General features: G+C 45.1%; 1 protein-coding gene across 11 annotated transcripts in view; it reads right to left on the reverse strand.

Moving 5' to 3' along the window:
* MTA1 (metastasis associated 1) overlaps window positions 1–20,751 on the reverse strand; it is a 148,040-nt gene that overhangs the window by 77,853 nt on the left and 49,436 nt on the right. For all 11 annotated transcript variants that reach the window (XR_009757874.1, XM_061584418.1, XM_061584379.1 and 8 more), the window contains 4 exons: window positions 16,131–16,230; window positions 8,740–8,928; window positions 4,482–4,556; window positions 520–578 (listed from right to left, as the gene is read on the reverse strand). Coding sequence is in view for 10 of the 11 variants with exons in the window: in XM_061584418.1 (XP_061440402.1) it covers window positions 520–578; window positions 4,482–4,556; window positions 8,740–8,928; window positions 16,131–16,230 (423 nt within the window). In the remaining variant the exon portion in view is untranslated. The remainder of the gene's footprint in view (window positions 1–519; window positions 579–4,481; window positions 4,557–8,739; window positions 8,929–16,130; window positions 16,231–20,751) is intronic.

The following is a 20,751-nucleotide window of genomic DNA, read 5'->3' on the forward strand; positions in this document are numbered from 1 at the left end:
GACAGAGAAAAGGCAATAGCACAACAATGCCACTTTATTTATCCCAGAGTAGGAGAGATGCACCATAAGTAGTAGCCACACTGTTTTGTTTACCCACCATTCTACGTTTGTACAGCAATGGATCCAAAACATGTTCTCCTCCTTCTAATTAAAGCTTCATTTTGCCCATTTAGAATACAGCAAATACAGTACTCTGCCTCATAAGAGGTCACAGGCCATATATGTACAATCCATCTTGGTCCTATGAGAATCAAAGCTGTTTTGGATGCAAGTGTAGCTTGTTATCAGCAACATACATGTGCAACATTTAGGCTGCAATCCTTTACCTACTTCCCTGAGAATAAGACCCTTTGAAATTGAGCTTACTTCAGAGTAGCATGCACAGGGTTGCTCTGTTAGAGAGTATAACATCTATTTCACGATTAAAAATTCCAAGACATAGGTTCCTGTTACAAGTGAAAATAGCTATAGTATTTTTATCCCACCTGAAAATAAATATAAATAATAACAAACACTTACTAATTAGGAATATATACTTGCTTTAGCTTGCTTTCTGCTTCTGCAGCTTTCAATCGTTTCTTCGTACAAAAAAAAAGAACATTAAAAACAATCCACATCAATTGTAACTAAAACTGAAGACATTTTTCCTGTTCTCAACATGTACCACTAAAAGTTATTTTAGTAAACAAGAAGTCAATTCACCTATTGTGGAAACAGGGGCTGCAGTTCATCCCTTTATGTTAGCATCATGGATTTACATAGTAGTTTGTGAACACTACTGATCAGCAGGGCTGAAAATATTAATCAGTACATGAATGCAATTAATTCATACATTAAGAAATGCATATTAAAACAATAGGATTTAATAACGGCTGGAGCCCTACGAAAGAATTGCTATCAACTACTTGTAGGTCACTTTGTTAAGGCAACACATTTAAGATGATTTCCCATACCATATGCTGACATTTCCAAGGCAAATCCCTATAATTCAGTATTCCCAAAATATTGCATATTATTGAAATATTTAAGCAGTTAAGTTATCCATACATTTAAATGTGTGAAGCGGCAGACAATGACTTTCAGTAAAATTAAGAAGTTTAGGCAAATTTGTAACACTATTCCTAAAATATATTTTTCAAGTTCTTATTCTTTCTCCAACAAGATATCTTCCTTCTCCCTGCCCACTGCAGATTACTCACTGGTGGGTAGGCTACCTGCCTGCTCCTCTATGGTGGCAGCACTGGCAGAGCATGAAGCTGTCACCCCCATGCATGTAACCACCAACACCGTCTCTTTTTTTGCCAGCCCCACCCACAATGTCCAGACGATGCGGCACAGCCAGCATTTTGACTCAGAGTATTTTGACTCAGCTGCTCCTGTCCCCAATGTGAGCATGCCAGTAGCAGGCCCACTGTAATTAAGATGGCAGCACTGCTGAATTCAGGCATGCAGACCCAGGGTTCAGGTCAGCACCACTGCTGAGCGTCCTACCCCTCGCTCCCCCAGTCTTTGCCAGTCACCATGGCAGGCAGACAGTCTTCAGCAGTTGTGTGCTGTTCCTACCACTCCTGGCATGTGGCTCAAAGCACTGCCTTATGAGAGAGACCAAGGAGTTGTCCTTTGGGTCAGGGACCAAGATGCCCTCCATAGCAAGGGAGCTGTCCTGTAAAGAACTCAGCAAGGTAAGGTTGTTGCTTTAGCACCACCTAGCCCCAACTGCACACCTCTGTTAACTGCCTCTGCTGACCTATACCTTCCTGGCATGTTATCAGGACCCTGTGTTAGGAGCTGGGAAACTTAGCAAACCACAGTATACCCGCCCTATTTTGTGATTTTAGGTTGTTCTTAGTTTTAGATGGTGTATTTAAAAATTGTTGTAACTCGCCCTGGGACCTTTTGGATGAAGGTGGGTAATAAATGACGACGATGATAATGATACTATACTTAGGCCCTGGACTACCTACCTAGGCTGGTCATTAATTCCTCCTGGACAGGAAGGGCTATAAGAGGGCTTCCTGTTCTAGTTAAGTATTGCTTGAGTGGCAAGGTCATCCTGACTTGCTCCTTCATTCTCCCTCCTGGTTTGTCTTTTAGTCTTCACTACTGGCTCCAGGGTTACCGAAGAGTGCTGCCCACAACTCATTCCTGACATGCTGATCCACAGCAGGTGAGGTACTTGGTTATTATAGATTTATCATAACTAAAAAGGTCAGTAATGTAATATTAATGGAACACAGCTGTTAGGTGTAACCTGTAAAACCTTCCTCCTCATAAGCAGGGCTCAGGGATGAGAGACCTTGTGCTGCCAGATGAGCACTGACCTTTGGCTCTGAGCTTCCTCTCAAATATACCATTTCCTTTCCTTCTGGAGACCTAAAGGTAAACTTGGCTGTTTTAGAGCAGGAAGATATACTGGCTACCCTGAGCCTCCTTAAATGGGATATCTTTCGGGGAGGGGGGGATCTAGGGAGTGCTATTGTTATCTGTTGACTCCTCTTGAACTCCCATAAGTAATAAGGCCAGCAATAGGCTACCCCTCTTCCTCCTAAGTCTTGTCTAGTTCTGGGCCGGTCCTGCCAAGAAGATGGTGGAACATGACAAGCAGCCACCACTATCACTGCCTTCTGACAGCAGCAGTGGTGATGGCAAGCCAGTGCCAGGACCCAGGAAGCCCAGCCCAGACTCGATGATGCCCCATGCTGACCCTGCGCCTGGTGCAGCTATGAAAAGAATGGTTTCTTTTTATAATTTCAGCAGTTCACACTTGTGTTTTAGTTCTACAAAATACAAACATAATTCAAAGACAGAAATATTCATCACTCAAAAATTAACCAGATCTGGAAAGAAAGAAAAAGACAGGTTCTAGATTCAATGATAAACATTTTCCTTCCATGATAAATAATTTCACTGCCAATTTAGAAAACAATGCTGCCAGGATTTTCATTTTTATCACCACAAAGATGTTCCATGAGACAAACAGGTAGAACCTGCCATTAAGGCTTCTAGAAAGAGTTATACTTCAGAACAAATGCCTTCCTAATCGCTGGAAGAATAAATGGCACAAAAACAAGAATATTCAAATCAACTGTATGAAAAGAAACTAGCTCCTAAATCAAGGTAGGGAACCTTCTTGGACTGGCAGGACAACAGATCCTCATCTGTCCCAAATGCCACAGGCCAACTTTGACAGCCCACCTCAGATGACTGACAGGTGGTTTGTCCAGCCTACCTGTTATGCTCCCGTGTGCAGCACGTCCCAAACCCCCAACAGCCAGCTGTTTGTTAGGTACTCGGAACCATAGAGCAAGGGGCTTTGCAAGCCCCGTGCATAGTGAGGGGTAAGTGCCTGACAAAGACCGGGTCTGTCAGACATTTGGGAAGTGTGGAGCAAAGCACTTTGCAAATTCTGTGCTCAATGCTTCCCAAACGCTAAATATGGGGTTGGCAAAGCTACTTTCTGCAGGGATTAGCTGTGCATCAAGTTTCCCAAAGAGAACTCAGTCATTCAGCTGATCCAACCTCATGACATTGCATGTGATGTCAGGTGTGGGACAGATGGGCATGTTTTGGAAAAACAGCCATGCAGGCAAAATTAGGACCTGTGCCCTTTGGCCAGAGGTTCCCACCCCTGTCCTAAATCTTTGCAGTTTTAAGATTCAGCACTCCTTGTGTCTCATATTTACTCTGGACAGTAAAATGATGATAGGCCAGATCCTTGATTACTACAGATTTCATCACCATACCTAAAAGGCGTCACAGAAGCACTGCTGTTATATGCAAGATGGAAAACATTCTCTTACACAAGGCTGCAATCCAATACACATGTACCTGGGAGCAAGTCCTGTTGAAGCCAATGGAGTTTATTTTTTATTTATTCATTACATTTATATCCCGCGCTTCCTCCCTGTAGGGGAGTAGCCCATATCTACTTCTGAGCAGATATGTATTGGATTGCAGTCTAGCAAGGAAAATTCTAAACTTCCCAGCAAATGATTTCCTAACTCAAAATGGCTTTTCAAGCTGCTCAACATTAGCCTTAATATAAAATTTAGATGAGTGCAAGAGTTTGAATAATTATTTGTTAAGACAGAAGGCAAATATCAAACTCCATTACAAAGTCTTAATAAGAAGAAAATAGATAGAAAAACAGCCAATTAAAAACAGGCTGAACACAATCATCTTTTGTTTTAGTGGATCTCAGAGACAGATAGCCCTCCCATGCCTTTTCCATAAGAGATCTCTGGCCTGGTGATCTGTTCCTGCCACCCAAAGTCAATCCAGACATTCCCCCTTCATGAGACATCTGCCAAGGATGCATATCTGTTTATCCTCTTAAAATGGAGGTACAAGTTTCAGATCATTCATAAGTGGTCAGCAAAACTGAGTATATAGGATTATAAAGCACACTACAAGAAATATGCCAATTAGAAGTTAAAAGCAACCACAGCTCTTTGGAGTCAGATACACTGCATGACTCTTACCTGTTGAACATATCGATCTGTTGTTTTCCACATATAGTAATACTCAATTATGCTGGTTAAGGACTTCCACGGAAGCTAAGAAGACAAAAAACCTGAGGTGTCAAATCATCCTACAAACAAAATACCTGAATAACTCAATTCATGATCACAAAACCATTCTATCTTCTGCCTTTTTTCTCTCTTTTCCCTGCTCCATCTCCCTCTCCCTCAGCTGCCTCTCCTCCTTGCCCACAGCAGATTAGGCTGAAAGATAGCTTCCAACAACACAAATACAAAGCATGTATGAGGCCAAATCACTGTCTGGGGGTAATTTTTAGGCCGGACTGCTGTACTCAAAGTAGGACTGGGTTAATTCTTCCCTCTCCAGCTGTCACCAACTCCCCTGCAAATTCACCTTCCCCATGCTACAATTAGGCTTAAAAAAACACCAATTAGAGCTGTTTTTATAAACCTAGGTCATGCTGCAGAGCTGAGAAGGGATGGCTGCAGGCCAGATATGGAGGCCCTGTGGACTGCATCTCATGCATGGCCTCATGCTTTCTACATGTCTTAGATGCTGGAAACAAGTACAGTAGCTCTAATCCTTCCCAGCCCCATAACAATAAACCCTTGAAGCATAACTGATTTGATAATTATTACCTTTTCACAATGCATTTCTAGCTGGGAAAATGTTGATGAAACTGTAAAGTTGTGCTATTTTGGTTTGCTTTTCACTCAAAATGATAAAAAACTGTGCCCAAATGTTTCAAATTAAATGAGGTTAGTTTATACATTCTCTTTCAAGCTCCAGAAAATCTGGTATTTTCATAACTTATTAGAATAGGGAGAAAAAAAGACCCCATTCCTTACTGTAAAAGCCCCACAGAAACAAATGTCAGGTATACTTTAAGTTAGATTCCTGCATTGACCTGATGGTCTTATAGGCCCCTTCTAACTCTACTATTCTATGAAATTTTGTCCTACAATAAAGAATGGACCATTGGTCTCACCTGAAAGGTAGTTTTCCCAGATATCATGCCATCAGGTGGGCTGTAGCACTGCCTAGACTCCAAAGGCAGGAATGCACAAGAGTAAAGACTTGAGCTGTTCCTTCTGGTCCTCTCTCTAGTCCATTCCAGATGGGGCCGAGGGAAGATATCTTGACAGCAGTAGCAGGAAAAACCAACTACACACACAAAAGGAGCAGCAACAGCCACAAATACATACAATAAAGTCTTGACTCACTTTAGAACATTATAAATTCAACAAAATAGAAAGAGCCTGAGCTATGCACATAGATGAAAGCTGACAAGCAATGAAATGCGTAGGCAGCCCCCGCCATTGTGAGGGTCCTGATGGCACGATACCTGGGAAAACCACCTTTCAGATGAGACCAACAGTCCATTTTCCACAGGTAGCATGCTATCAGGTGGGATATACCAAAGCTGTCCCAGTAGGGAGAGTCCACCCAGGCTGCCTATATACAAGGTACCACTTGTTGCAGAAGACGCCTCCCAAAGGAAGCATCAGGCGTAACAATCTTACAGTGTCTGATAAAAGAAGTAGGCGTAGATCATACAGTAGCCCTGCAAATGTCTAAAAGAAGAGTGTTGGTTACAAAACCAGTCATAGTTGCTGCGGACCTAATGGAGCGTGCCATGATGTTGCTATGCATTGGAAGCTTAAGGGAGTCACAGGCTAGAGCAATGCATACCCACAGCCAACAGGATAAAGTGGAACTCGAGACTTTCTTCCCCAACGTTCATGGATGAAAAACAAACAAAAAGGGATTCAATCAAGTGTATGTCCTGGGTATGAGCCAAATAGACCTTGAGAGCTCTGCAGATGTCAAGGGAATGCCAGGACTTCTCCAGCAGACACACAGGATTAAGGCAAAATGAGGGTGAAACAATGTTTTGAGGACAGTTATGGAAATGCTGCTTGGACCACAACCCCTAGAGACCGAACCAGACATTGGCTCATCAACTGCCAGAACTTCCAAATGATTCATGAACTCGGGTTCCAAGGAATAATATAAATTGGCCAAGGCAGAAGCTGGGCCCATTCATCCATTTCTAATTTGTACAAAGGATCAGAAACAGAAAAAGAATGGACCACAGACTTGGGAGCTTTTAGAACCTTAGCCCCCTTCATTGGAGGAGGGGATTATGGTAAAGTTGACTGGAGACGCAAAGTGTCCAGAGTTCTGCAAAATAGAGACAGAACATCTGAGAATGTTAAAGAGATTTAGAGAGGCAGCTCGATGCTCCTCTGACTGATGGTGTAAGGCAGCAACCCTTACTAAGGTTGAGCAGGAAGTTGGGACTAAGGCTGAGATGGGCGCTCAGCCAGAGAACGGAGAGCTGTAGACTGGGATTGAGGCTGAACTGGGAGCTGAATGGGAAGCTGGAGAAAGGAGGCTGGTCTTCTTATGTTGGGTGAAAGTGAAACTAACAGTGCCTCCTGCAGTTGAGAAACAAATTCATATTTCAGCTGCAAGCCCAGTAATGGGATCTGTGCAGGTTGCAAGGAACAGAGCTGTTGAGGTGCTGGAGCAGACAATCCCTGTTATGAGGCTGCAGCAATCGAAGACACCAGCTGGTGACTAGAGGCCGAGGGCAGTTTCGTAGCCTCTGAAGCATGCTGATCAGAAGCAGGCTGGTGAGGTGGAAGTAAGGGAGCAGAGGGCTGACAGTCTGGAACTGGGGGAACTATCGGAATCTGAACCAAGAAGTCATCAAATTCCTCTTCTGAAAAGGCTGATGGTGAATGAAAAAGCATTGCCAATGTTTCTGAACCCTTGGTGATCCCTTTAGCAAGCGAGTTCCCTTCAGAGATGTAGACAGGAGGCAAGGACTCTTCCCAAGAAGTTGGAGTGATCATGTATCGAGCCCACCTGGCTGCCAGCTGCTTGGAGGAATGCTTAGTCTTGGAGACTGACTTGGAGTGGTGCTTGGTAGCTTTACGTTTGGAGAGTGTCTTGGAAGTCACTGTGGAATCAGTCATCGATTGAACAAGTAGTGTGGGAGAGGTGTCCTGCAGGTCCACCCCAGAGGTCTGGACAATGGGATCTTTGAGGACAGCTGGGCTAGCTATGGCATACAAGCACACAATAGAGGGGTGAGGCGAAGCTCCAAGCCCAATTCGAATTGCCCTTAAAAACTCTCTTTTTTTTAAATAAGAGAAACTCTCTACCTTTGGCCCGAGGCAAAATGAACAGTAAGGAACAGAGAGATAAAATAGAAGGAAGGAAAGTGGCAGGAACAGGCCAGTCAGATAAGGAGGACTCAGAGTAAAAGAGCGGGGAAAAGTAGTAAAACAAAATGGTGGTTGGAGAAGCAAAAGGCCAGGAAAACAAAATGGTGAGCAGTGGAAGGAAAATAATCCCTGAAAGCAGCAGCCACAAGCTGCTGTAGAGTTGGGCAGCCAACAGAACAAATCCTACCCCAGGGAAATCAAACCAGAGCAGCCAGGTAAAGGCAGCCACCGGAGCTGTCACTGCTGCTGCCGCCGGGGAAGGAGCTGCTGCCACAAAAGACTTAGGAGCTGGAGAGGCTGGAGAGCCACATACCTCACCGAAGCTAAGCAGTGAGCCTGCAGAGAGGAAAAACCTCAGGGCTGCAGCCACAAGCCCCACGGAGGGAGAGCAAACCCCCCCCCACAGAGCCCACTGGCAAGGGAAAGGAAGAGGAAGCAAAGCCCCAAACAGAAGTGGAGGGGGAACAGAGGCTGAGGGAACGAAGTCCCAGAGAACAAAGCCCCTACAAAATACGAGGGAGAAGCGGAGGTGGAGAAAATGAAGGAAAGGGGGCCAGCTTCAGCCACCATGAATCACACACTTCCACACAACTCCACTTACTCCACACTCACACTACTTTCACCCATACACCTCTACACAACAAACACAATCTCCAAACAGCAGATTTCTTTACGCACAAGACAAGCAAACTCACTACACCACAGGCGGAAAGGAACCACTTCAGACGAAGGCAGGAATGGACTGGAGTGAGAATCGGAAGGAGCAGCTCAAGTCTTGACTCCTGTGCATTCCTGCTCTCAGACACTAGGGGGCGCTACAGCCCACCTGATGGCATGCTGTCTGGGGAAAATGTGGTTTTAACCCTACTGTGTGCCACCTTAACAGTGTGATCTGATCATTACATTACAGATTTTCATTCTACAAGTCTGAGGAGGATTACATGGCAAAGATTCTAAAGTTCTTTAACTGGAGAATGCTGCCCATGATTTTCTAGATGTGCCACTCATTTTGCCTACTTACAAAATCTTGCTGAATATCAGTGAAATCTTTCCCGTATTTTTCAAGGGCTTCTTCAAAGAGATTTGCCTCAGAAGCAGACCACTCCTCCATCTCATCCCTGCATAAGACAGGCCCACCCTGTGGCACAAGGGCAGAAATTGCCTTGGAAATGTCATAGATGTTTTTGTGCAAAGTATCCATGGCGTGGAACTACATAAAACAAGTCAAACACAAAGTTTTAAATACATACAAGAACACCATATGTTTTAAAATAAAACAGCTATGAATGAAATTAGAGGATGGATACATATGATACATACTCTAATACAGGGGTGGTGATTCTTTTTGGCTCCATGGCCACATCCTTAACATGATCAACCTCGCAAGCCAAATTTGACAGGTGGGTGGGGTCACCCACCTGTCAATCATCAGACGTCACAATGACATCAGGTGATTTGGCACTTTGAAGTCTCGAAGTTGGGACTTAAAGCACCTCAGAGGCAGCAAGGCATTGCTAAAATGTACCATTGGTCTCACCTGAAAGGTGATTTTCATAGGAAGGGACCATCACTGTGGGTAACAGTTCCACCTATCGTGCGAAGGCAAGAATGTTTTTGAAGTCAAGACTAGGGACGTCATGCCCCTCCCACTCTCCAGTTCATTCGTAGCGAGTCTAAAAGAGATATCTAAAAATACAAGAACAAGGCCAACAGGCCCGCCAGGAAAATAACATAATAGTCACATGCATAACAACATGACTCTAACCTAACTACATAACATAACAGAACTAAAAGTCTTGACTTCACTCTTACATTTAAATATAATATGGAAACAATAACATATAACCCATTGATAAAATCACTAGTCATCCTCCAACTGGGAGGGTCGTGATGGTCCCTTCCTATGAAAATCACCTTTCAGGTGAGACCAATGGTACATTTTCCATAGGAAGTGGGCCATCACTGTGGGATGTACCAAAGCAACCCATATAGGGAGGGACCACCCACATGTTAATCCTCATTAAGAACCTGTTGCAACACTCGTCTGCCAAAAGAAGCATCAGCAGAGGCATAACGATCAATTTTATAATGTCTTATAAACGAGTGTGGGGAAGACCAGACTGCGGCCCTACAAATATCGGCAACAGGAGCATTAGTAGCAAAAGCAGCCGAAGTGGCAGCTGATCTAGTAGAATGAGCTGTTATACTAGCAGGAACTGGCAGCTTCAGGGACTCATATGCTAAGGTAATGCATGCCCTTAACCAACGGGATAAGGTAGGATTGGATACTTTATGCCCCATAGACCCTGGATGAAAGGATACAAACAGAGACTCCGTTCGTCGAATCTCTTGGATCCTAGACAGGTAGGTCTTGAGAGCCCTCCGGACATCCAACGAATGCCAAGCCTTCTCGAGAGGATGGGTAGGATTCGGGCAAAAGGAAGGCAAAACAATGTCCTGGTTGCAATGAAAAACTGAATCGACCTTGGGACGAAAGGAAGGGTCAGTCTTCAGCACAACAGAGTCCTTATGGAAGACGCAGAGGTGTCTAGCGGAAGACAATGCGCCCAACTCCGAAACGCGTCTGGCAGATGTGATTGCAATCAGAAACAGGACCTTGAAGGACAGAATACGTAGGGGCACAGTTCTGATGGGTTCAAACGGAGGGCGTTGCAAAGCCTGCAGAACTTTCGGCAAACTCCATGAGGGGAACCGATGGACAACAGCCGGAGAGCGTAGGGCGACTCCCCTCAAAAAACGTTTGATGAACGGATGTGAGGAAATATGATCTCCAGGAGAGGACACTGAGAGAATGGATGACAGAGTAGACGCATGTCGACGTAGAGTGTTGGGTCGAAGTCCCATCATTGGCCTGGGATGGATCGTGGTGGTGGGACTGACACCACTTGGAGAAAGCCACCCAGGTATGTTGATAAATGCGAGTGGTAGATGGTCTTCTCGAGGCCAAAATAATATCAATCACAGCGTCCGACAGTCCAGCTGACCTCAAGTGTCTCCGTTCAAACGCCACGCTGTTAGATTGAGCCAAGTAGGGTCCTGGTGCAGTACTGGACCCTGGGATAAGAGGTCTGGTGTTACTGGAAGTGTCCAAGGGTCCATCATTGACATTGCCAGAAGATCTGAGAACCACGGACGGCGTGGCCAAAATGGTGCTATCAGAACCAGCTGTGCCCTTTCGGTTCGCGCCTTCCTCAAGGTTTTGGCTAACAATGGTATGGGAGGAAAGGCGTACAATAGACCGTCTGGCCACGGTGTTGTCAGAGCATCCACTGCTTCTGCTGTTGAGTCCAGGTATCGGGCAAAGTACCTGGGAAGCTGGCAATTGTGACTGGAAGCAAACAGGTCGACTGAGAGGGCGCCGAACCGACACTGGAGACGATGGAAAATGGCTGGATGAAGTTTCCATTCTCCCGGGAAGACCTGTTGTCTGCTGAGCCAGTCTGCTGTCACATTCAAAATCCCTTTGAGGTGCTCTGCTTTCAGGGATTGTAGATGTTGTTCTGCCCAGACAAAGATGAGGGAGGCTAAGTCCTGCAGAGGACGAGACCTGGTGCCCCCTTGTCTGTTCAAATGTGATTTTACACACGTGTTGTCTGTTCGAATGAGCACATGATGCAAAGGGAACAGAGACTGAAAATGACATAGAGCCAAGTGGACAGCCTTTAGTTCCAGCCAGTTGATGCTTCGAGCTCGCTCTGCGTTGGGCCAAACCCCCTGAACATACTGGGAGTTGCAGTGGGCTCCCCAACCTATGAGGCTGGCGTCTGTGGTCACGACGGTTCTGCGGGGTTCTCTGAACGATGTGCCCTTGGAGAGGTGTTGAACCTTGGTCCACCAGCGGAAGGAGAGGCGCAGAGCGGGGCTCAAACGAACTTTGCGATGGTTGGAGCTGGCAATGTCTTTTTGAAAAGGCAACAGAGTCCACTGAAGGGGCCGAGTGTGAGCTCGAGCCCAGGGTACAATGTGGATTGTGGAGATAAACATCCCGAGCGCTCTGGCGAGAAGCATGACGTCTGCGGATGTTTGTTGCATCAGGGACCTTGCGATGCTTGTGATGGCAGTGATGCGATCTGGAGACAGGAAGACCATTGCCTGCAGGGTGTCCAACATTGCCCCAAGATGTAGTAGGCGTTGGGTTGGTTGGAGATGGCTTTTGTCGAAGTTGACCAGCCAGCCGTAGGTCTGCAAAACATTGAGGGTGATCATTAAATGATGATGAGCCAGCTCTTCAGATTTGGCCCGTATAAGCAGATCGTCCAAATATGGGTAGATATGAACCCCTTGGGTCCGAAGGTAAGCCACTAGGATGAGTAGCACCTTGGAAAATACTCTTGGAGCAGAGGAGAGGCCAAATGGCATCGCTCTGTATTGAAAATGTTGGTGACCAAAGGCAAACCGAAGAAACTTTCTGTGGGCTATGCAAATGGGCACATGGAGATACGCTTCCTTAAGGTCGATAGAAGCCAGGAAGTCTCCTTCATGCAGACTCTCGGTAATGGAATGGAGAGATTCCATTTTGAACCTGCGGTATGTTACAAAACGGTTGACAAACTTGAGGTCCAATACCGCCCTCCAAGATAAATCTCGTTTTGGCACAGCAAATAGGAGGGAGTACACCCCTTCCGATCTCTCAGTTGTGGGAACTGGCTCTATTGCCGCTATTTGCAAGAGGTGATGTATAGCTGTCTGCATGATGTTGTGCCTGGCTGGTGCCCTTGGGCAAGGAGACGGGTGGAATCTGTCTGACGGGGTTGCCCAGAACTCTATGGTATAGCCATAAGTGAAGAGGTCCCTGATCCAGGGGACCGTAGTAAGGCGCAGCCATCGATCTCCAAAATTAAGTAATCTGCCACCTATGGGGATGGCGTTAATACTACTTGTGTAGGCGAGGACCTCCCCTATATGAGGACGATGAGTTGCCCCTGCGCCCTTGGTACTGACCTCTGCCCTGGGGGCGTCGGTTCCAGGAGCCCCTGAATGCGTTGGAATCATAGGGTCTGAAATCGCGGCCTCGTCCTCCTGGTTGCGTTCCTCGAAAGGGCTGGTTAGAACGAAAGGAGGGAAATCGCCTGAGGGGCCTGTGGTCGATGTTCTTGATTGTGGCTAGAACCGGTTTGTGGGCGTCTTTTGGATCAACCAGAACTGCCTTTAGAGCTTCCTCACCGAAGAGTAGAGATCCGGAGTAAGGAGCCTTGGACAGGTTCAATCTAACCGCTGAATCAGCTTGCCAGTGGCGAAGCCAGAGGGTGCGACGAGCGACTATTTGAGTCGTCATGGCTCGTGCCCCTAATTGGGTGGCATCCAAAGTGGCATCGGCCACAAAGGCTGCTGTCTTACGTAACTTCAATAGTGCTCTTTTGAAGGCGACAGGATCAGGGTTATCGTCCTCTAGAAGGTCATCCAGCCACATCATAGATGCTCTGGAGAAGATGGAGGCTGAGGCAGAGGCACGCATGGCTAGGGCAGTGGCCTCGTGGTTCTTGCGGAGGGCGAAGTCTATTCGACGTTCAGTAGTATCTTTTAGGTGGGATTCCCCTTCCCTGGGCAAGATAGATCGTGAAACGAGGCGAGCGATCGGTTCATCTATGCCAGGGACATCTAACTTGGTGGCGAAGTCTGGGGCTAGGGCGTAAAGTCTGTCAGCCATGTTCTTGAAGCGTCGAGCTTTGAGCGGGTGGGCCCATTCTTCGGAAGCTAATTTGGCAATTGGGTCCGGCACCGGGATGTAGTGTTCAGTAGGTGCAGGGGATTTGAGGACCTTGGCCCCTTTGAGAGTTGGAGCGGACGAAGTTGAGGGCGCAGTCTGGAGACCAAGGGTATGAAGTACCCTACGTGCGAGCGGTTGGTAATCTGAGGTATTGAACAAGCGATACGATGTATCCTCCTCATGATCTGAATAGTCGCTCCAGTCGTCTCCTTCAACATGGTCAGTGAAAGTTAACTCCTCCGCATACGAGGCTTCGTCCGTACATCTGCCTCTGGCTAAATCGAAGGGATCTGGCGAGCAGGAAGGATGAGCAGCATGGAACGCACATTGGTCCATGTTGAGTGGGGGTCTGGGAGGAACCTGTGGTAGTGACTGCATTTGTGTGAAATAAGCCAGCATGGCTTGGAGTTGGGAGAGGAAATCAGGAGACAGCTGCAGACCAGATGTGTGAGATGTATGTGCCTGGTGGGCTATTGGAACAGATGTCTGAGGCGGTAAGCCAGAGGTAGGTTCGTTAGGCGAACCGTGAGGGGGAAAGCCAACAAACTCTTCCTCGTCAGAGGCAGGAGCAGGAGAATGGAAAATATCACTTATGTGTGTCTGTGCTGTGGTGGTTGTTGGCACAGAGACATAACGAGGGCGCTTTGGTTTACTATGGCTGGAAAGATGTTTTGTCTTAGCCAGTGCTTTGGCATGTCTGGTCTTAGACGTGTTAGTATGTTGTGGCTTGGCTGATTGTGGCATGTCTGGCTGATCTGGCACCATGTGTGTTGATGGTGACATGCCTGGCTGTTCTGCCATCTTATATGAACCTGGGTGCAGTACACTGCCACGGAGGGGGCAGGATGTAAAGACCCGAACTGGCACAGCGTACTACCACAGAGGGGGTAGGATACACTGGCAGATGGCGAATGCACTGCCACAGAGGGGGCAGAATGCACAGAGGTATCAACGTTAATATAATATAGGCTGTTTTAGAGTTGGCACACTCAGATTAGTGCTGTAGGCTGGGTTTTTGGCTTGTTCACGGCCCCATAGGGGGCAGGATATGTAATGTAAATCAGATTTAGTACAAGTCAGCCACTGATATTAAAGCTCCAGCCTTGATAATGTAATCCAGCCACTAGGATTAAAGCTCCAGCCTTGATAATGTAATCCAGCCACTAGGATTAAAACTCCAGCCTTGATAATGTAATCCAGCCACTAGGATTAAAGCTCCAGCCTTGATAATACAATCCAGCCCACTAGGATTGGAGCTCCAGCCTTAATAATACAATTCAGCCACTATGATTACAGCCACAGTAAAAATGTGTGTAAATCAGCCTTGTGTAAATTTGTCAGCAGCACATATACACAAACATACAGATAGATAGCCTGCAGGGGAGGTATCCGATGCTTAAAAAATGGTAACGAAAAAGGCGGGAATTTTGAATTTCAAAAAATGGCGCCCAGAAAAACGGGCGGGAAAAAAACGATCAAAAGGGGGCTGAGGAAGAAGGAGCAATGGCGGCCGTCGGAAGCGAACTGGGAGAAGGGCTGCCCAGCACGGACTCGCCGAAAGCCGCAGTAGCGGCTCTGGAAAAACTCTGGAAGGGCAGGTAGAGGCAAAAAACGGCAGCCGCCGCAGAGAGAGCCGCAATAGCGGTCTGTAAAGCCCTTCGCAGTGGGATTTAAGCCACGTAGCGAGGGCGATCTGCGGTAAGGAGTAAGAGCGGGAGCCGCAGCTGCAAGCTCCCGCTGAGATCGGATCAGCCGCAGCCGCGGCAACGATCGGGGGGGGGAAGGAGGGTGGATTCCCCTTCCCTCACAAGCGATCAAGAGATCGGATCAGCCGCAGCCGTGGTAACGATCGGGGGGGGGGAGGGAGGGGGATTCCCCTTCCCTCACAAGCGATCAAAAGCGATCAAAAAGAGAACCGCAGCCGCGGTCACTGAGGGAGCCCCCTGGCTACGGATACGACAGAGCCGGGGGGGGGGGAGGGGGCTTGAAACTGCCAAAACAAAGAGAGCCGCAGCCGCGGTCTCAGAGGGAGCCCCCAGTCAAGGAAATAAAAGAAATTAAATAGCCTTGAGGAAAGGGGGAAGAGAGCCGCAGCCGCGGTCTCTGAGGGGATCCTCAGTAGGCTAGACACAAAAAACGGAAAAAAGGAAAAAAGGTTTTAAAGAGAGATAGACTTAGCTAAATGCTACGTGAAATTCCAATCTTGTTCGTACGAAGGCAAGAATGAACTGGAGAGTGGGAGGGGCATGACGTCCCTAGTCTTGACTTCAAAAACATTCTTGCCTTCGCACGATAGGTGGAACTGTTACCCACAGTGATGGCCCACTTCCTATGGAAAACAAAGGTTTTTCCCTTCATTTAAGCAGGGGCTTCAATGGTTTGTATTGAATCCTCCTGAACTAAGCAGGATTTAACTCTTGCTCATCAGCAGATTAACATAACTTAAATCCTGCTGTACTGGCTGTCCACACTCATTCTCTGCAAGTAGCTGGCCTGCGCAGCCAATGCAGAATTGAACCCTCTCTGCCCATCAGCTGATATCACTGAGTCGCCACCATTTCTCCCACATTTTGTAGCATTCTGATGTATTATTCTTTTTCTACCATTACGCTATAGAAATATTATTTTTCACTGAAAATCCAACATTAGATCCAACATTAGGATTTATCTTCTTAAATTCTTACCAGTGTGATATCCCTCGATGCTGCTGCAGCACTCATGTGCAAACTCGGCTGCCGAACAGAACTGCTGCAGTCTAGAGCACGAGCAAATGTACCAACAGAGCTAAAAAACATGAAGAGAATGCAGAAACAATTGTTTGGGTTGTACAAATGAATGATGTATGCCCAATAGTTACAAAAGCACACAGTAGGGGAAAATAAGAAGAGCTTGTTAAAAACATGTCACCTTCTTCACTTTTGCGTGTTTCTTCTTGCATTGAAAGTTAGCTTTAATACACTCTTTATACACAATATACACTTTCCCCACGCAATTTTTTTTTGGGGGGGGGGGAAGGAGAGAGAGAGATTGAGACCAAAAACCTGTGCTAGATTTTGATGTAAGAAACCGCTTCCATTAGAGGAGGTTCACCTGTATCAGAAAAATCATGATGCCAATCCAGCAGATAGTGCGTGCATTGGAATCTAAGACAAATGTCATGAATGCAAGGTTTGGTTCAGCCCTCCGTTAGGATGAGGAAAGTAATTTAGATGACAAAGCCAACATTGTATGAACCAAGAAGATCAATCATACATGTCCATTGTTATAGCCGTATTGGATTCAGAGATGGCTGCCACAAACTTAGCTTTTTTTCATTATTACATACCCAAATATTGCCACTAATATTTTGAAAATACTAAACCACTAAATATGGCATATTTTGATGAATTAATTCATTGTGTTGTTGCTCAATTCAAGCAAAGAATGAGATTATGATGCTGTTGATCAACTATTGAATCAACAAAGTTGTCACACTGAAATGGTTGACTGCAAAGCAGGAAGACATGCAGTTAATAAAGTCTTGCTGCATCTCCTATTGATTGTTATGCTGCTTCAAAAAGTTGTGGAAGAACACTCAAGCGGTGGGTGAACTTTTTGGACGGAATCAATACACTCTGTGCTTCATCAGGAATGAATACAAATAACTAGCATGAGAAATGGAATGCCATAAAAAGTGCCAAAATCAGCAACCGCTGCTAAATTATAGCCTGTCTGCACATTTCTAGCAGGCATATTTATGTTTTGATGTAGGTTTGTAGATTACAAGTTGTTACCTCCTGTGCCTTATTGGACTCCATGCTGTTAGCAGTTCCACCGAAACATTTGCCTAAGTGTGAGTCTTTTATCAGCTCCAATGGAGATTTTCATGTCAAAGTAATCTGAAAACAGAACACAACTGATGTAGCAATTTTGCACATCTTTGATTATTTAATAATGAACAAAACTGTAAATTCTCTGTAAATTATTTGAATCCAATATGGCTATAATGGAAATGGTCACCTTAGTTCATGCAGTGTTGGTTTCAACACTGGTGGGGGGTTGAAACATTGGCCAAACTTTGAAATCAAACAGTCATCTTGAATTCCAATACAGTGGCTACACACACTACTTGTCAGAGTGGCAAAATTACTCTTTTGACATTTACTGATTCTGGCAATCAGTGTTGTATAGGATCACACTTTCACCTTTTTGTTTACCATAATACCAAAGGGAAAAGAGGAGCCTTACTTATTTATCCCATGTAATATGCACATTAACTTCCCCTCCATGTTGATGAAATTCATTTTCATGAGCTTGATACCTGAAGAAAATCAGCTTAAGAAGTGAACACATACAAAACTCAGTGCCTAAGACTACATATGGAACAGGGACACCCATCACATACTTGCTTGAGCCTTATCTGAGGATCCTATGCCTAGACCAGCTTGAATTTTGATCAGGGAATTAGAAAAGAATACTACCAATTGATGAACATTAGCATTTTTTAACCTTATCAGCCCTGCAGTCCTAACATTTGTTGTTTTAAATCTACACTCTAGTTGTTACTTTTCTCTCCAGTCCAAGCACCATTCCCCACCCTTCATTTCTTTGCATTTCTGTTGTTTGTGTGGCAGCAGACATGGCTTTTATGCTTTCGAATAATGAATGTCAAGCAGAAATTTATCAACTGCAGCATTTCCCATCTCTGTACCTTTTGTTCTGGCATAAACTGCAACTGTTACAGGAAAGAGGGAAGAAGAAAAAGATTGGTCAATTGGCTGCTGGTTTCAGAAACAAGCAAAGAGATGACGGGGCAGTGGGAAAGGACTGGCCATCTGCCATAGTTTATGAACTTTGAAAAGTCATAGTTTAAACATTTTCTTGTAACATCACTACCCTGCCACTATACAGTGCAGGAATAGTCTATTGGTGTGCTCTAGGGCCACTCTCTGATTTTATGGAGCAACTTGAAACTCAATACGCCTAACCTGGGCACAGCATGAACTAAAAGTATCTTTGAAATCTTCTCAGAACCACAGGTTCCATGCAGACAAGTTGATATGGAAAGAATTCCCTGAATCTATAAAGTATGAAAACTATTGACCGATTGGCTGTGGGTATCATAACAGCTCTTCGCACTTCATTATAAAAGCTCTTGTTACTGGTGCTCCTAAGGGGTTAGTGGGTTGTCTACACAAGAAAATAACATATTTTACATTTAATTTTGTCTATTACCTCATCATTCCTCTTCCAACTGCACTGGTACAGCAGTTCAGAAGCAATAGGTGGATAAATAGACACATTTGCTTATAAATATCTGGAATATCTGTCAATCAAAAAGACAGGGTAGCTGCCTCCAAATCTCCTTCAGGAGTGCCCTCAATAAGAAAGCCATTGCATTGTCTGCACTGAAAGCCAGAGTGGTATCAAGCTAGTACAAGAGAGATCTGGGTTCAAGTTCAGAGTCTTACTGGGTAACTTTGAAAGGTTTATGATCTCTCAGCTCAACCTTTTTATTTGTTTGTTTGATCCAACTCTTCCTTCAAGGAGCTCAGTGCTGTGTACAAGGGTTCCCCCCAACCTCCAGTTTTATCCGTTGACGTAGGTTAGGTTGGAAGACAGTGATTGGTCCAACTTCATATAGCAAGCTTCATAACTGAATAGGGATTCAACAATAGTAGTCAAATGTTGTGAAGTTAAAGTGTGTATTGTGGGGAGGAGAGAATATACATGCTGTTCTGAGCTTCTTGGAGGAAGGATAGATATGTAATAATAATTGTGACATATTGGGCTCCTGTTGGGAGGAAGGGCGGGATATAAATCAAATCATAAATATATAATATTTGCCTGACTGGCAATTCTGCTATGAATAATAATATTGGATGATAACTATGCTATCCTAACAGCCCTTGAGATAAAAATTTGAGATAAATATATCTGGGTAGCACCTGGAGGAGGTATGCCGAGGCCAGAGAAAGAACTGTGAGTGGGGGGTCTCCTATTTGCCATCCTTTAGACCTCCTAGGAAACACACCAAACCCAACTTGCTGCAGCTGGGACTGGACAGCAGCTGAAGGGGACACAGCTGTGGGCAGCCCAAGGAAGCTCCATCCACCTTAGTGCCTGTCTGCCCGTAAAAGCAAGCCTAGAGGGAGAGGTCAGGGGATGTCAGCAAGTTCCAGGAGCCCTCTTCGTTTTGAGGTTTTGGGGATGCTCTGTGAGTTTGTTTGGGTCCTGTGTGACAGCCAGAGTCAAGAGGTGGAGACCTGCATGAAGGCCAGGAGACCGACAAGGGGGTTAGGTCTGCCGGAAGAAGAAAGAAATGCTATCTGTATATATTTATTAGTAATCTGCATTAATGGTTTTATAGTGTATTTTTGTAACATTTGTTGATGTTTTTAGTTTTCTATACACAGCTTAGAGATATTTTTACATATTAAGTGGTATAGAAATGGTCTAAAATAAGTATCAGCTCCAAAAGCTCCCAAGCCTTAGGACTGGGTATACATCTAAATGGATATGCAGAACTTGAGGGTTATTCAAGGAGAGAAATTCTCTTTTAGGCTGAAAAAAAGATTGTTCCTCCAATTTAAAAAAACAGAAAATTACGATTATTTGATTTGATTGTAGCTGATAAGACAGCATCAACTATTAGGTGTCCACAACAAAGAGATTTCTTAAGTGTGCATCCTATCTTGATGGATGTCAGAAACCTAATGTTGCTAAACGCTGGCAAACCTGGATCCTATTACAACCCCCCTCCCAGAATGCAAACACACCCTGCACACACTGGCAGAAAATGTTCACAAAGGTTAACATCTCATTAGTAATAGTAGCAAAAACAGCCAAGTCCTTCTGCCTGCTAATACCAGGGATGAAGGAATTCCTGTTGAATAAATGCCGACACCGCTGTAAGGCCCACCACTAGCAGGTCATGGACCCTAGTCCTCTGAAAGCTGGAAGGCAATAGAAGCATTGGGGAAAACTAATTTACATGGAAGGAAATCGTCTCTCTCACTCTTCACACTCCCACCCTTATTGCAAACTATCACAAGTTCCAGCTTGTGCGCATGTGTAAACAGATACATATAACTGTTTTATATATGTTATTATATTGCAAATTGCTATGGGATGCCTCATAAGAAGCAATTAATAAATGAAAAACAGCAACAATATAAACATACACACAAAAATTGTTCAATAGCCCTAAACCTAAAGCAAAACATATTCATTTCAGTTCATAAATATGTGGTTCTGGAAGCAGAGCAGATATATCTGTAGGCTAAATCCATGTATAGACACCTATAAGGGATGTTGTAGTGGGTT

Source organism: Rhineura floridana, chromosome 1, assembly GCF_030035675.1.
Source record: "Rhineura floridana isolate rRhiFlo1 chromosome 1, rRhiFlo1.hap2, whole genome shotgun sequence".
In the NCBI taxonomy this organism is placed as follows: domain Eukaryota; kingdom Metazoa; phylum Chordata; class Lepidosauria; order Squamata; family Rhineuridae; genus Rhineura; species Rhineura floridana.